This window comes from Littorina saxatilis, linkage group LG4, assembly GCF_037325665.1.
Source record: "Littorina saxatilis isolate snail1 linkage group LG4, US_GU_Lsax_2.0, whole genome shotgun sequence".
NCBI classification, from domain to species: Eukaryota; Metazoa; Mollusca; class Gastropoda; order Littorinimorpha; family Littorinidae; genus Littorina; species Littorina saxatilis.
This window is the reverse complement of record NC_090248.1, coordinates 14,938,419-14,954,834: the sequence shown is the minus strand read 5'-3', so window position 1 is coordinate 14,954,834 and position 16,416 is coordinate 14,938,419. Positions and strand designations below refer to the sequence as shown.

At 40.5% G+C, this 16,416-nt stretch overlaps 1 protein-coding gene across 1 annotated transcript; it reads right to left on the bottom strand.

The window, feature by feature from the left end:
* Window positions 1-2,178: 2,178 nt before the first annotated feature.
* Window positions 2,179-11,664, bottom strand: LOC138964053 (deoxyribonuclease-1-like). Its single transcript, XM_070335934.1, has 7 exons — window positions 10,885-11,664; window positions 9,779-9,867; window positions 8,139-8,222; window positions 5,023-5,141; window positions 4,284-4,554; window positions 3,319-3,415; window positions 2,179-2,753 (listed from the first exon to the last, which is right to left on the bottom strand). Exons 1-7 carry the CDS (start codon window positions 11,026-11,028, stop codon window positions 2,559-2,561), a joined length of 999 nt encoding a protein of 332 aa, XP_070192035.1. The 5' UTR covers window positions 11,029-11,664; the 3' UTR covers window positions 2,179-2,558.
* Window positions 11,665-16,416: the final 4,752 nt, after the last annotated feature.

The window sequence follows — 16,416 nt, the reverse complement described above, 5'->3', positions numbered from 1 at the left end:
ACCTCCCTTAAAAGGACACATCCTGGAGTCCCTTCGTCTATTATCTCTACCAAAATATACCTGTCATGACAGGCCACCTGCAATGTAGGGACACTTTTAGCTGGTCCCAAGGGTGTCCTTTCATCACACGTACCACTGTAACATATATTAGGTTTGCCTGTTAGGCATCTGGTGTGTGTGTGTGTGTGTGTGTGTGTATGTGTGTCTGTGCATGCGTACATACATGCGCGCGTGAGTGTGTTTGTTGTTTTTTGCTACATGTAATGTGTGTGTGTTTGTGCATGTGCGTGTTCTTTGCACAAACTGCCCCATAGTTTTAGCGAGGAAAAGTTGCAAGAGGTATCTGCCTGAAATCTGTATTTTTTAGTATGAAAGATCAATCACTCTCTCTCTCTCTGACAACAAACTATTAAATTATCATGATTTTGCATCCATTAGACCACACAAAACCATTGAAATATACATTTCACTAAGAAAAAAAGAAAAGGAAAATACTCAAAATATTTTTTTCTTTTATTTGTACCTAATTAAGAATAGTTCCCTGATGTCAGGAACATCTTTCTTGCATATAGTAAATCAGCATGTTCAACAAGCCTATATCAGTAAAGAAATATGGTGGGTGACTGAACATGGTCACACACCATGTTCCTGTTTGGGCCACTAAGGGCCGGACCAAGTTCGTTTGAGGGGGAGGGGGGGGGGGTCCAACTGAGGCAGGGGCCACTGAGGCCCCAGTGGGGTGCAGGGGCAACAGCCCGCTGGGGGGTCTGGGGGGCAAAGCCTCCCAGAACCTGAGAAAATGTTGCATTAGTGAGGTCATTTTTTGGTCTTTCCTTGCAACTGGGAATCAAAATTACACATTTTCATAATTTGAAATAGTTTTAGAAGACCAAATAAACTAAGGGAGTTGGGGGAAGAGCTTAAAAAGTCCACAGTTGTTTTTCTTTTCTCTGAGAGGTACATCGGATGGCCAGGGGGGGGTGGGGGGTTTCAGGAACCCCCCCCCCCCCCAATCCTTTCTTTCTTTATTTGGTGTTTAACGTCGTTTTCAATCACGAAGGTTATATCGCGACGGGGAAAGGGGGGAGATGGGATAGAGCCACTTGTCAATTGTTTCTTGTTCACAAAAGCACTAATTAAAAATTTGCTCCAGGGGCTTGCAACGTAGTACAATATATTACCTTACTGGGAGAATGCAAATTTCCAGTACAAAGGACTTAACATTTCTTACATACTGCTTGACTAAAATCTTTACAAAAATTGACTATTCTATACAAGAAACACTTTAACAAGGGTAAAAGAAGAAGCAGAATCTGTTAGTCGCCTCTTACTGGGGAGCATCGGGTAAATTCTTCCCCCTAACCCGCGGGGGGGCCCCCAGATCCAGCCCTGTCACTTGAGTGTTCAAGGCACACCTCTCCTCGTGAAAATAGTTTGGCTCACTATCTCAGATCTGGCCAGGCTTTTACATGGGAGAAGACCAGCCCTCCACATGGAAAAATACCCAAATTTGACACCTTGGCAACCGTGAGTTCACATTTTTTGATGAATTGATTTTACAAAATTAGTTCCTCAAAAATTTCCATTATCCAGGCTGTTCATCTTTGTGGAGGGATTGTCTTATCCCATGTAAAGTCTGGTCAGACCTGAGAGGGTGAGTTCTCACGATATGGACTGTGCACTGTGCCTGGGCAGGTATGCTGTCATAGTAAAACAAACAAACAAAAAGTTCCCTGCAATATATTAATTCAAGATCCAAAATCAACAACAATAGTTTTGATATCTGCTCACAAAGAATGAATAAAGTAAATGTTTTTAATGCAACCACTACGCATGATACTTTGAAAGAGAAAATAAGCTGTTTGATTATTGTTATGTTTGTCTGGCTTTTAAACATCAATACATGCACACTCAATTAGATATCTATGCAATAATCATTGCAACACATACAGAACAAGAAACAGGCAGTGCAAGCCTGATCATGCTGCTTTTCTCAAGGATAGCAGCCTCAGTTAAAATCTTTCCTGACGTAAATATTCCAAAAAGGGAAAAGTGTATAATTTGCTAAATACCAACAGATTTATTTGTACAAAGGATGGAATGTGACACAGATATCAGATAAAAAATATATGTTCTAACAACAGACACAGTGGACCCCCCCCCCCCCCCCTTAAAAATCTGAGAAAATTGGGTATTAAAAAGAAGAAAGTCTTATAATGGGGGTAATTATTTTTTATAGAGGTTATGAACAGAAAGTCTGATAAAACATGGTTTTAAAAAGGAGGGAGCCTTAAATTGGGGGGGGGGGGGGGGGTGGGGGGTCTTAAAAGGGGGGTTCCACTGTAACACAAAAGATTAGATTTGTGCAAAGGACTGTTTTATATAGACAGATGCCACCTCAAGAAATATGTTCAAACAACAGATCAATATACACAAAAACAGTGCTGCCTTAGGTCACCATCAAACTATTAACACCAACAAATAACGCAAAACATTGCAAAAATAAAATTACAAATTCCAAAATAACAGTTAACAGTTATCCCTGACTGAACAAAGTATCACAGCTCTGATCCAGGCTTTTGCCTGGAGAATGATCCTAAAATTCCTTGAAATATATGTCGCAGTGTTTCCAGAATCCCGGTGTGTCCGCTGGCACGGCTGGCTTCATCCCCATTGTTTGCAGGGGTGCTTTCTCTCTCATATCTTTCTTGCAGCTCCAGTTCTATGGGGTAGTGATCACTTACTTTCAGGGCCTGTACAGTTAAAAACAAGTAAACAAAATATGAAACAATTAGATAAACACTGAAAACCAGGATCAATCATCATCGATGGAGACTAGATGAGCCAAAGACCGGTCCAGCTGGTCTCTGCGAAGGATGCAATCATAGGACCCATTTTCTGATAATTATTATGATCACATTCTGATTTCAGGAAATGATACAGAACACAATGCAATCATTCTTGAATCTGTTATGAAAATTTCAGTTATAATTAGGATTTTCAATTTGAATGAACAAATTGATTTACTAATTCTTCAAGCTTCAAAGCAGAAATGCAATCCCATTGAATGTAGACACCATATTCACAAGGCCCCCCAAAAAAGTCAATGTTTCTGATTCCCTGACCAACCCTAATTTTTTTCTCCTAACCCTAGAATTTTGTGTGTGACCGTTCCAAACATATCAACAATTTTAAAACTCGATTTTGTAGACTTTACAAGGAAAACTACACTTCTCTGACATTCAGAGGATAGAGGTCGCACAAATTCTGGCCAATTAAAAAAAAATTTAAAATAAAAACAACGGCGTTAATTCTTACCTCAGCCTCCGTCATGTGATACTTTGCTTGGAAGTTGAATGGTTTTGCAGTGCCAGGCACTACTGCTTCTTGCAGGTCCCCACCCAACACGACAAACCTGATAAACAAATCAAGAAAACATTTAAAACAAAAAGAGAACAGTAACCAGGTTTGGTACATTCAATAATCAATATTTCAATCAATATAATTTCTTCTTCTTCAGCGTTCAATGATGCAATTAATATAATAAATAAAGTTATAATTTCAATCGATAAACAAATCAAATCTGTGCAGTTGGACTTGCCAATGTGAACAGAGATAATATAGAACACAGTACGTACAGTTAACTGACGTGAGACACAAATCATATCCTCTTTTCATGCTAAAGCATTTTAACTGCTAATGACATCTAATTATTTAGAGTAATTCCTTTGGCAATCACTGTGAAGAAGTTGGGCAAAACTGACAAAGTATTGGTAAAGAAAAAACTAATGACTGGTCTCTGTTGTGTTTTTTCAATTGTTTTATATTTAGTATTGCAAGATTACCTCTTCTTGGAGCATGCATTTGGAAGACTTTGAAAGGGAAGGCAACCATATGTGACAGACACTCTGATTTCTTAAACACACACACACATAAGCTAGATCTCCTCTTTTTTGTCACACCCTGCATCCACTTGGTCCACAGACAGCTTTTCATACTACTAAATTTATTCTACTCCCCTCTACCCCCTCTCTGGCCTCCCCCTTCATTAAGAGTGACAGTTTTTACCAACCAGAAGTGTTGAAAGAAGGGCACACCTGATGCGATGCACTGTTTTCAGTAGATTTGTAGGGAAGAAACCATTTTTAAGTATAGTTGTATAATCTGAGAGTATTCCATCCAAATCAGTGCAGCGGTTTTGAAGCCTTTTGTCATCATCAACGCACAGGCACACACACAGAGAAACAAGTTTTATATATGAGAACATATTCTTATGAACAAACCTGTCATATGCGCAGTCAGTACTTTGTCTCACAGTGGTGTCAACATTATCATCGATCGGCCACCAGAACTCAGTGTCTTGACGAAGACCAATGCCTGGCCATGCCTTTTTGGGTACATATTTACAATCAGCATTCAAATCCCCGAGAATCATGATGTCAAGCGTCTTCCAGGTCTGCTGAATGTCAAGGACTACTTCTGAGAGATCGGTCAGTTCTTTCACAGTACCTGTAGTGCTTGCATGCATGGCCACTAACGTGAAGTCTGTCACTTCTGAAAGTCAGACAAACCACAATGCTTTTGTTTAGAGTAAGAGAGGCATATGACAAACTGTGTCAGGAAAACAGCAGGCCTCTAACAGGTATAATTACTACAAATTGTTTGTAAAAAAAAACCCCATCTGTAAGTAGCATTTTACATACTATGTTTTGAAAGAAAAACACACACACGTAATCTGCAACAGGTTATTACAAATATTTTGGAAGAAGCATAGCTGTAACAGGCATATATCACTCTCTTCTTGCAGATAGGCCTTTGTTCAAGCACACAAACAAACGAACAGTGGCTAATTAGTTTAACAGACCTTTATTAATATGGGACTTGTTCTGATGAGTTTTATTACATTAATATTCTTTGATGAAAGCGTGTATGAACCATCAACTTGACTCCACTCCTACAAACATATCCCCAACAAAATAACTGCTTGCTTTGCCAAACTGAAGAAAGAACAAATACACTGACCACAGTTGGAGGCCTGAAACCTGACGATAAAAGGCTCCCTCTCAAACGAGTCATCACCGCTGGACTCATCCCCATCATCAAAGTGATAAGAATCCAACACTGAAATCCCTCGGTCCTCCCTGAAATTCAACACCATGTTACAGACGAACCCCACTTTTAAGACTGACAAAAATATGACAAAAGCCAGGTCTTAATGAGTGAATCTTACAGATAAGGGCAAATTCATAGACGTTTTGAACCAAAAATAATCGGAATAAGCAAGGTCTGAACAGGGAGGAAGTCTTAAATCAGGGTTCCACTGTATAAATAAAGAAAGATTCTCTTGGTCATAATGACTTGGCTGACTACAGAAGCATCATGTATGTAAGTAAACAACAGGTGCAACTGTACATTGGACTGTACATGTTTGCAATGTGACCTGTCCTTTTTATGACAGACAATATATATATATATATATATAATATATACTGTAAACAGACAGATGGATGCATTAACAGATGGACAAACAGGCTACAGTACTCCTCGGATAAGGTGACCCCCCTTGGGACCAAAAAAAATCGTGATCTTATCCGAGGGACACGTTAACCAATCCTCGGATAAGATCAATTTCAGTAGAAACAAGTCGCGTAAGGCGAAAATACAATATTTAGTCAAGTAGCTGTCGAACTCACAGAATGAAAGTGAACGCAATGCCATTTTTCAGCAAGACCGTATACTCGTAGCATCGTCAGTCCACCGCTCATGGCAAAGGCAGTGAAATTGACAAGAAGAGCGGGGTAGTAGTTGCGCTAAGAAGGATAGCACGCTTTTCTGTACCTCTCTTTGTTTTAACTTTCTGAGCGTTAATCCAAACATATCATATCTATATGTTTTTGGAATCAGGAACCGACAAGGAATAAGATGAAAGTGTTTTTAAATTGATTTGGACAATTTAATTTTGATAATAATTTTTATATATTTAATTTTCAGAGCTTGTTTTTAATCCGAATATAACATATTTATATGTTTTTGGAATCAGCAAATGATGGAGAATAAGATAAACGTAAATTTGGATCGTTTTATAAATTTTTATTTTTTTTTACAATTTTCAGATTTTTAATGACCAAAGTCATTAATTAATTTTTAAGCCACCAAGCTGAAATACAATACCGAACCCCGGGCTTCGTCGAAGATTACTTGACCAAAATTTCAACCAATTTGGTTGAAAAATGAGGGCGTGACAGTGCCGCCTCAACTTTCACGAAAAGCCGGATATGACGTCATCAAAGACATTTATCAAAAAAATGAAAAAAACGTATGGGGATTTCATACCCAGAAACTCTCATGTCAAATTTCATAAAGATCGGTCCAGTAGTTTAGTCTGAATCGCTCTACACACACACACGCACACACGCACACACGCACATACACCACGACCCTCGTTTCGATTCCCCCTCGATGTTAAAATATTTAGTCAAAACTTGACTAAATATAAAAATTGATCTTATCCGAGGAGATCAGAGTTTAGTTTGAGGCCTCATAAAGTCAATGACGTAATAATGGGCAGATCCAGAGAGAGACACACACTGACATACATACTGACACTGACACAGAGACCATCAGCTGCATTAGAGAGAGAGAGAGAGAGAGAGAGAGAGAGAGAGAGAGAGAGAGAGGAGGTGAGGTAAGACAGACAGACATAGAAAGAGAGGAGAGACACAGACAAACTGATCATGACAGACAGAGATAAAGAGAGCAGACGGAGAGAGAGACATAGAGTTAAAAAGAAGGAGATCGAGAGAGAGAGAGAGTAGGGGGGGGGGGGGGGGAGGAAATTGAAAGGGAGAGAGAGAGAGAGAGAGAGAGAGAGAGAGAGAGAGATGGCCAGAGGGGCAAAGATAGAGAGAAAGAGAGAGAGGAGAGGGGTGGGAGAGTGAGAGAGAGACAGACAGACCAGACAGAAACAGAGACCATGAGAGAAGAGAGAGAGCGGGAACGAAAGAGAGAGAGAGAGCTACCAAATATCTCAAATCTTCAACAATGTCTTTCTTCTTCTTCTTCTTCTGCGTTCGTGGGCTGAAACTCCCACGTACACTCGTGTTTTTTTGCACGAGTGGAATTTGACGTGTATGATCGTTTTTTACCCCGCCATTTAGGCAGCCATACGCCGTTTTCGGAGGAAGCATGCTGGGTATTTTCGTGTTTCTATAACCCACCGAACTCTGACATGGATTACAGGATTTTTTCGTGCGCACTTGGTCTTGTGCTTGCGTGTACACACGGGGGTGTTCGGACACCGAGGAGAGTCTGCACACAAAGTTGACTCTGAGAAATAAATCTCTCGCCGAAAGTGGGGACGAACTCACGCTGACAGCGGCCAACTGGATACAAATCCAGCGCGCTACCGACTGAGCTACATCCCCGCCCCAACAATGTCTTTTATTTTGGCACTACTCAAATATCGCTTATGGCATTCATTACAACATGAGGTCAATTCTAGCCTCATGCACCTCTGCAGAAGGGGAGCGGGCACACTGCAGTTACATCTGTCATCATCCACGGGTCTCACTCTGTCAAAGTGGTTTTCGTTGGCAATTTTGATTGGTTCAGCGACTTTTTTGGCGGGAACTATTTTCCAAGTTTTATTTGCGAAAGATTTCCTCATCCTCATCCTCTTTGGGGTAAAATAATCGGGCCAAATAATCTGATGAGGTTTACATTTGTGCGTCACTTCTCTTTTGACGTCATATGTAGAAAAAAAACCTCTGTCAAGGCCGCAAAATTGGGAGATTTTTTTCCGTTTCAGTTTCGCTTGATCTTAAGCGGTAGTCTTCTGCATTTAGAGACCAGAACGGGGGTCACCTAAAAAGAGGTGTTCCCGTATCCGAGGTCACGCTAAGCGAGGTTTTCTTAGTCATACAAAGAAGGCTTTAGGTCGGGACCAACACCCTGACTGATGTTATCAGAGGTGTGACCTTAAACGGTAGTGACGTTAACCGGGGAGTACTGTAGCACATTAAAAAAAAAAGACAGTCAAGACAAGACAAACAGACAGTCACATACACATAATATTTATACACAACTGCTTTTCTCAAAATACATTTTTGCATGCAAAAATCACTACCAATAAAACGTACCTGTACAGAAACGCATATTGTTCTTTATACTTTGTACGGCCCAGTCTGTCGCTTGTTATCAAGTTCATTTTAATGCCATGGTCACTGAAACATTTAAAACTTTATCATTTCCAATTAAAAACAACAACACTGACACATAAATGTCACTATCTTATATGTGAGTGAGCATGTGTGTGTGTATTTGAGAGAGAGAGAGGGACACACACTCACACACACACACACACACACACACACACACACACACACACACACACACACACACACACACACACATTAAGTAAAATAAAAAAATGTTCTTGAATCTTCCATCACACCAGACAAGAAATGTATAGTGATTTGATGCAGAATTAACCTCATATATATATATACTAGATGAATACCCGCTTCGCCGGGTAGACGGCTACCCGGAAGAAGTACTTAGAGCCGTACGCCGGCTTTGCCGGGTCCGAACAATGGACCCGCCAAGCTTAGGTCCCTCCCAGATTCGTGGAATGGGAACAGCACGAAAATGATTCAGTGGCCATAATACCATTCCTGACCATATCGAGTCCCATCCTTGTCGACGAATGTAACTGTGTTAATCACCTTTGGAGGCGAACTCCACTCAAACAGGATTGAGCAATTTAGAGCTTATCTCTAAGCCCTTTTGAACTGTTATGGCTTCTCAAAGGAAGGCCAGTACATACAACTACATGATGATAAAATCGTTTATTTAACGTCACTCTGTAAAAACATTGGCGACATTTGTCTTAGATTAAGAACACATACAGGCACGCACACAAACTTTCCCTTTATGTACAGTGGTACAACTACACAAAAGCCGCCAGACCACATCACAAACAGAACTGAACAATCCACAGGTGTTGCCCACATAGAGAGACACACACACACACACACACACACACAAACACAGAGAAGCCGTATATATATAGAGAGATAGATGACAGTGTATTTTTCGCGTGGCTATAAATTGATTCGACCTTTGCACTTTTACAGTGAGGATAATTTACGGGTCCAATTTACATTCTGGACACTGCGGTGACCTTCTAAAAATAGTAACAGAACGCCGGGAATATCCGAAGATGCCCCCTCATACTATAGTGCACCATACGAAGGAAGGGAGGCAAACGCTGAAAACATGGAGAAGATAAGGAAGAGTTACTGGGAATGGTGAAATGAACAGAAAAACCAAAATCGGTTCAGCGCTGTGCGCTGAGAGCACGTGTTGAAATATCTCATCGATGATATTGTGTCCGGGGTGTAGCTGAATACGGTGTCCAAATTTGAAAAAGATCCACCGAGAACTTTGGCTTTGGTGTGTCGGTATGGGGGCCCGGGTAGCTGAGGTGGAACCAAAATCGGTTCAGCGCTGCGCGCTGAGAGCACGTGTTGAAATATCGACCAGGTTGTGTCCTGTCCCGGGTGTACCTGAATATGCCCACCAAATTTGAAGCAGATCCATCGAGAACTTTGGCCGTGCATCGCGCACACACACATACACACACAGACAGACAGACAGACAGACAGACAGACACAAGTCGTATATATATATAGATATCACTTCCTCATTTGTATTTTGTATCAAAACATATTAAATTCACTCCAACAAGTACAGTAAAAGGTATTTTAAGTATCCTTACGACCAGATCCTATCTTGCAGTTTCAGCATAGCCTTCTGATCTGCGTCTTTGATTTCCTGCACTAAAAGGATGTCATAGCGGACGGCAATCTGCAAAGAAAATGAATCGAAACAAGGATGTATAAAGCTTTATTATTCACAACTAAAATCAAGTCTGAGTCATAGTGTGTTTTCTCTATTCTGCAACTGAGTGGGCTGAAATCCCTTTGCTTCCTGCTTTGTACAGACAATATATTGAAGCTGAATGCAGTGTTTTTGATGGTAAAAAAAGTTCAATCACTTGAAAATGTCTGGCATCAACTCTGTGCACAGTAATTAGGTCCACACATGTTCCTGCTTAATAAAAGGATATGCTTCAGATGCATGAGATAGAAAGAACAGGGGAGTGAGTGGGAGAGGAAGGAAGAAAGAGAGAGAGAGAGAGAGAGAATGAGAGAGATGAAGTAAGAAAAGATAATTCTTTATTATCAAGTGTAATGGCATAAGAAAAGAGGTGCTTTTTCAATCCCACCTTTGCCCGTGGTTATTCTAATGATCACACTCTTATCAAAATATTACAAAGGGGATGTGTGTAAGAGAGAGAGAATTGAATTGAGTTGAACTTTATTTAACAAGGATTAAGATTTAAGGCTACGCCTTTTCTTACAATCTGTCCATGGGACGCATAGACACACAATTAAATAATTAAAAAATTAAAAGTTAAAAAGCCAACAAAAGGAGGTCGGAAAACTTCAGCACGTGATAATAAAGATGACGATGATGATGACGATGATGATGATGAAGATGAGGCATGAAGAGCATACATATGTGGTTATTCATAAAATCAAATGCATACTATGCAGGTAATCATAAATACAAGCTGGTAGCAATCGAACATATAGCAATAGTACAACAAAAATATGTTCAGAATATACAATGCACAGCATATCTTTGACGTAATACTAAGTGTGGTAAATCAAAAGGCGTTAAACTACTCAGACATTAAGTGGTTTTTAACACATTCTTTAAAACTTTTTAATGACTTTTTAAAGGATGATGGAAGTGAAGAGAGAGAGAGAGAGAGAGAGAGAGAGAGAGAGAGATGATAATGAATTAAGTCACACTCACCTTTGCTAGAACTTCCATTACCTCTCCTTTGCTTGATTTGCTTGGCCCGAATGTTTTCACATTGAATGCCCCGAGTTTGAGACAAAGCACACATGTCATCAGTGAGTAAAACACTGGCAACATCAAGGCACACAAATATTTCATTTTTGTCGTTTATCAGGATGTCTCCCTTAATGTGCTGGCAGTATTACAAAGAACTAGACAAAGATATGTCTAGCTTACCTAAAAGATTGAAGAAAATATACTCAAACTTGTTTGCTGGTTTATAAACTGTACTATTCACGATAAGAGAAATAGGCCTACTGAGAGAGTGAACGTTATGGTAAATTGCAAGTGCTCTTCGCCATTTCTTGGGGAACTCTAAGGACTTTGTTCCTGTTGTAAAGACACTAGACAGACACATCACATGTTTCGAGTCTTATGTGTCCTTAAACATAGATGTGTGCTGAAGAATCTGATTGATGCTGCAAACATTGAAAAGACTAAAGAGGAAGTTCTCGATCTCTAGTTTCGCTTTCATAATCATGTGTGTCCCTGTGAAAATTCACAAACCATTAGGAGAATTAACAGGGATTTTCAAATATGATAACACGAATCGGCACATTAGCGGAACGTTTTCGCTGACATAAAACCCCAAACATAGTTTTCTAACTAACACGTCAGTGTAAGCCATAATAGCAGTCGCGAAAATGGATAAAGCTATCTTTTTCTGTGAAGAATTATATACTTGTAAGGGAAAGAACTCCTTATCTTCAGGGTGAGAGGATAAATTTACCTGCACTGACTTCACACCGGGGACTGTGTTCCACCCCCCGCGGGTTAGGGGGAAGAATTTACCCGATGCTCCCCAGCATGTCGTAAGAGGCGACTAACGGATTCTGTTTCTCCTTTTACCCTTGTTAATTGTTTCTTGTATAGAATATAGTCAATGTTTGTAAAGATTTTAGTCAAGCAGTTGAGCAAATTTTTGATTAGTGCTTTTGTGAACAAGAAACAATTGACAAGTGGCTCTATCCCATCTCCCCCCTTTCCCCGTCGCGATATAACCTTGAATGGTTGAAAACGACGTTAAACACCAAACTAAAGAAAGAAAAGACTGTGTTCCGCCTTATTTCAGCTGGGCTCGTTGTTACTCCGTTTTCAGCTGGGCTTGGTGGAGTCACGCAAACGTAAAGAACAAACTATGTCTTTTAAAAAAAAACTCATTACTGTTTTTAGCACTAACCTAAGTAATTTTTCTCTCTATTGTTTTTTTGTTTTATCTGACTAGGTTTATTATGTGACCCGCATCGGCTTGAAATACGTGCGGGTTGTCGCTTTTGGGGCACAACTGAACTGAAGCTGATCAAAATGAAGAAACTGATGATAAACAACGGTATCATTTTATGGCTTTTCTGTATCACTGGGCCGGCTTGTTACTAACCCTAACCCTAAGGGGGAGTAACGAGCCGGGGGAGTAACGAGCTGATCCCATTTGAGATGGCAGTGTTCGCGAGACGAAAATGATTGCAGATTGTCCGACTTCGACAGTGATCTGGTTTAAGCGTGTTTTATTCAATTTCTCATACACACGTTTCAAACAATAACAACATTTAGAACGTTAACAAGCAGATTGCTTATGGACGCGTTCTTGACTGAAATGATAATCAATACACATTCCGATAGCAAAACATGGCGAACAAGTGATAGCTTCAACACTTATCTTGATAATCTTTCATTATATTTTATACAAATAAGATGAAGAGAGAGACAGAGAGAGAGAGAGGGGGGGAGAGAGAGAATGCCTGGCTGCAGTCAATTGCACAGTTAATATAATATCAGCCGAAGCGATTAGTTAACATAACATGAGTCTTGTACAACAGAGAATATTTTCGTGTTCAAAGATATAGTTAAATCAGTATTTCCAAACAAGAGTGTTTTGCAGTCTAGAACGTGTGTTGGCAGACTATTGAATAAAATGGTTCTATGTTCTTAAAATTTTGGACAGTGTAACAAGAAATGTTCAGAATCTTCCGGGCATGCTCCACACGTACATTCTAAATTATCAGAGAGGTGTCGGTTTACTAAGTCTTGTTGCAAATCGCTCATGTTTAATCTCAACCTGCTGTGAAATACCTGTGCCTAAATAATAATACTGTGGAACAACAACATCTCCATCGGTCAAATACCTTTTAAATTCACCAACTGACTGCGTTTGTTGTATATTTTCTGGAAGATTATTCCACAAAGCTGTCGTTGAAGGAAAAAATGAAGATTTATATAACTCACTTCTGCACAAGAGGGCGTCATCTGTGGTAAGGATTTACATCGGAAACCAGGACCGGCAGTTTGGAATATAAATATTCTGGGGTCAAACGATTTACAATTTTATAAAACAGTAGGCCTAAAAGTTTATGACGACGTCGCCTTCCTTTCAGGGGCACAAAACCCGAATCGTTATACAGTTTTTGGTGGCTTGTGCCACGTACTGCACCTACAATGATTCCGGATTGCATCGAGATGCAATGTCTCCAACTCGTCTGCCAAACACTGTGTACAGTTATCCCAAATAACGTCCGCGTAATCAAACAATGGTAACATAAAGGATTTATATATAACTTCAAGTGATTTTCTGTTTAAACGATGCTTGAATAAACCAAAACACGCAATTGACTTTCTACATTTAGCAATTAGACTTTTTATGTGGGAATCCCATTTACAATTACCTTGTAGAATGACGCCAAGGTGCTTGTGATTTTCAACATCAACTAAGTGTGCATCTTCGAAATACAATGGTGGAAGTAAAAAATGTTGTCCAACAATTCTGTCTTTTGACAATTAAAAGTGACTTTCCATTTAGAAGCCCATGTGCGAATTTTATCCAAATCAGAATTCAAAATCTCTGCTCGTACATCATCGTTATCTAAACTTAAATACATACTCGTATCGTCTGGAAAGAGTTTCAACACTGATTCAAGACCAACACCAATATCGTTAATATAAATGAGAAATAAAAGTGATCTCCGTTCTGTTCTTCACAGTTATGATAAAGACATCGTTCTAAGGTCAAAACAAGTCGAAATTTTGGGACTGCTGCTGGAAGGAGACCGTAATATATGGTTTCATCACTGTCAACTGGTTACAGAAAAAATCGTCTGCTCCAGTGAGCGCCAAAACCAAATGGTGATTATCACGTGACACTTTTGCCATATTTAGAGTTGTTTGCACAGTAAATACAGCCGCGAAAAATAGTTCGTTTCAAACTGTCTTACATATCAATTCCTTTTTAATTTAAAAATTACAAAACACCATGAAAAATCATTATCGACGATCGCGAATCTGCTTATATCAATAATACATTACAAAAAGCTCTAAAAATGTTTTTAAAAAAATTTAAAAATTCGTTTCCAGATAAGGAAACTCAAGGCATCCTGTCAGGGAGAGAATGGGCCGAACTCATTTTGACCTGAGGTCAGGATGCAGATGATACTGGCATAGCAAACTTTATTCCTGTGTTTAACATCTTCTCTCCTCCACTCCGCCTACCCAGCCGAAGCCGCCGGGTGGCCATAAGCCACAGAATACGGCCAAGTTGACTACATCTCCCGAGTTAGTGGAGCACACAACAAACTGAATACGTTCACACTCTTCCGAGTTCTCAAAGTTCTCTTTCACACCCTAGCATGTGTATACATAATCAAACTTTAGCTAGAGTCACAAACATCCAATAAAAATCCTAGTAACTATTAGTAACACAACACTGTTCTGAGATAAGCCGCCATTCCATTGCCAAGACAAGAAGAAGGTTATGAGGGATTGAGACTTCCCAACTGCAGCTGACACGCTTCTCCGTTTCAAATTCAAAGGAATTCACACCCTCTTAACGAGACTTATCTGAGCGCATCAAACATTACCACACGTACGTGTTATCGGCGGCTACCCCGGGTCGGTCATAAAAGTTACGCAACTGACCACCCCGGGTCGGTCATAAAAGTTACGCAACTGACCACACCACAGGCTGCAGGCCAGTGACCGTCTCTCCCTAGGAGAGCGGCTTTTAAGTTCAAAGGATCAAAGACTAGTCAGAACATGGACGCAGACGGCCGCAGCGCGCTTAGGATCTACCTTTTTCTTTCTTTATTTGGTGTTTAACGTCGTTTTCAACCACGAAGGTTATATCGCGACGGGGAAAGGGGGGGGGGGGGGGGGGGGGATGGGATAGAGCCACTTGTTAATTGTTTCTTGTTCACAAAAGCACTAATCAAAAAATTGCTCCAGGGGCTTGCAACGTAGTACAATATATTACCTTACTGGGAGAATGCAAGTTTCCAGTACAAAGGACTTAACATTTCTTACATACTGCTTGACTAAAATCTTTACAAACATTGACTATATTCTATACAAGAAACATTTAACAAGGGTAAAAGGAGAAACAGAATCCGTTAGTCGCCTCTTACGACATGCTGGGGAGCATCGGGTAAATTCTTCCGCGGGGGGTAGGATCTACCGGTGACTGGACATGTGCATCTCAAAATTTAACTTAGAACAGATAATGGCATTACACAAAACATAAAGCGATCGGCAACATGAACTACAAACACTAGACTGGACAATGACAAAACTTTAGTCTATAATTGGTGACTGGTCACCCTGTCACATTTGATTTCCACAAACATGATATGCAGATGACACGTTCGGAAATCAGTAGAGAAAGCTGCCCCTCCGATTGATTTCCAAAAACTTACTGATGAGACCACACTGTGTGTCCAGGGCGTAAATAAATTGATGAACAAAAATAAACTGAAATTAAATAACGCCAACACAGAAATCATGGCATTAGGCAGTAAATATGGTCTGAAACAGGTATCGCCCTTGGTGAAGACTTTGTCCCATTTCAGTCCGTGCAGTAAAATACCTGGGAGTCTACCTTGATCAGGACCTCTCCATGAACAAACAAATTCAGTTCCCACCTCTGTCGGTCCTGCTATCTCCATTTACGCAAGATCAATATCATTCGCCCACTCCTCTCAGTTACTTCTATTACTCAACCAGTCTCCTCTCTTGTCCTGTCAGTATAGGCTTGATTATTATTGCAATCTCTCTGTCAGAAGAGTAATATTGCATTACTAAAGCCTGGCGCTCACCTATGTAACTTGAGCAGGACAGACGACGCACTGCAGATTATCTCAGCCCGCTACACCTTGCGTGAAAGGAAAACAGGCCAAGTAGTCGTCATAATGCTTATCGGCGCAGCATCAATAATATGCAGTGCGTCGTCTGTGCCGCCGCCTGAAACTGCGCAGGTATCATAGTAACTGATCTGCCCCTAACACACACACACACACACACACGCACGCACGTGACACAGTGACGCGCGGCACACACGCACGCACACCGTGGGCTCACTCACACACACGCGCGCGCGCACTGACACCGTGCCATGCACAGACACATCGTGCACACACACGCGCCACACACGGTTGACACACACACAACGCACACACGTATTTGCTACACACACACACAAAACACACCGGAGGATGTAAACATTCA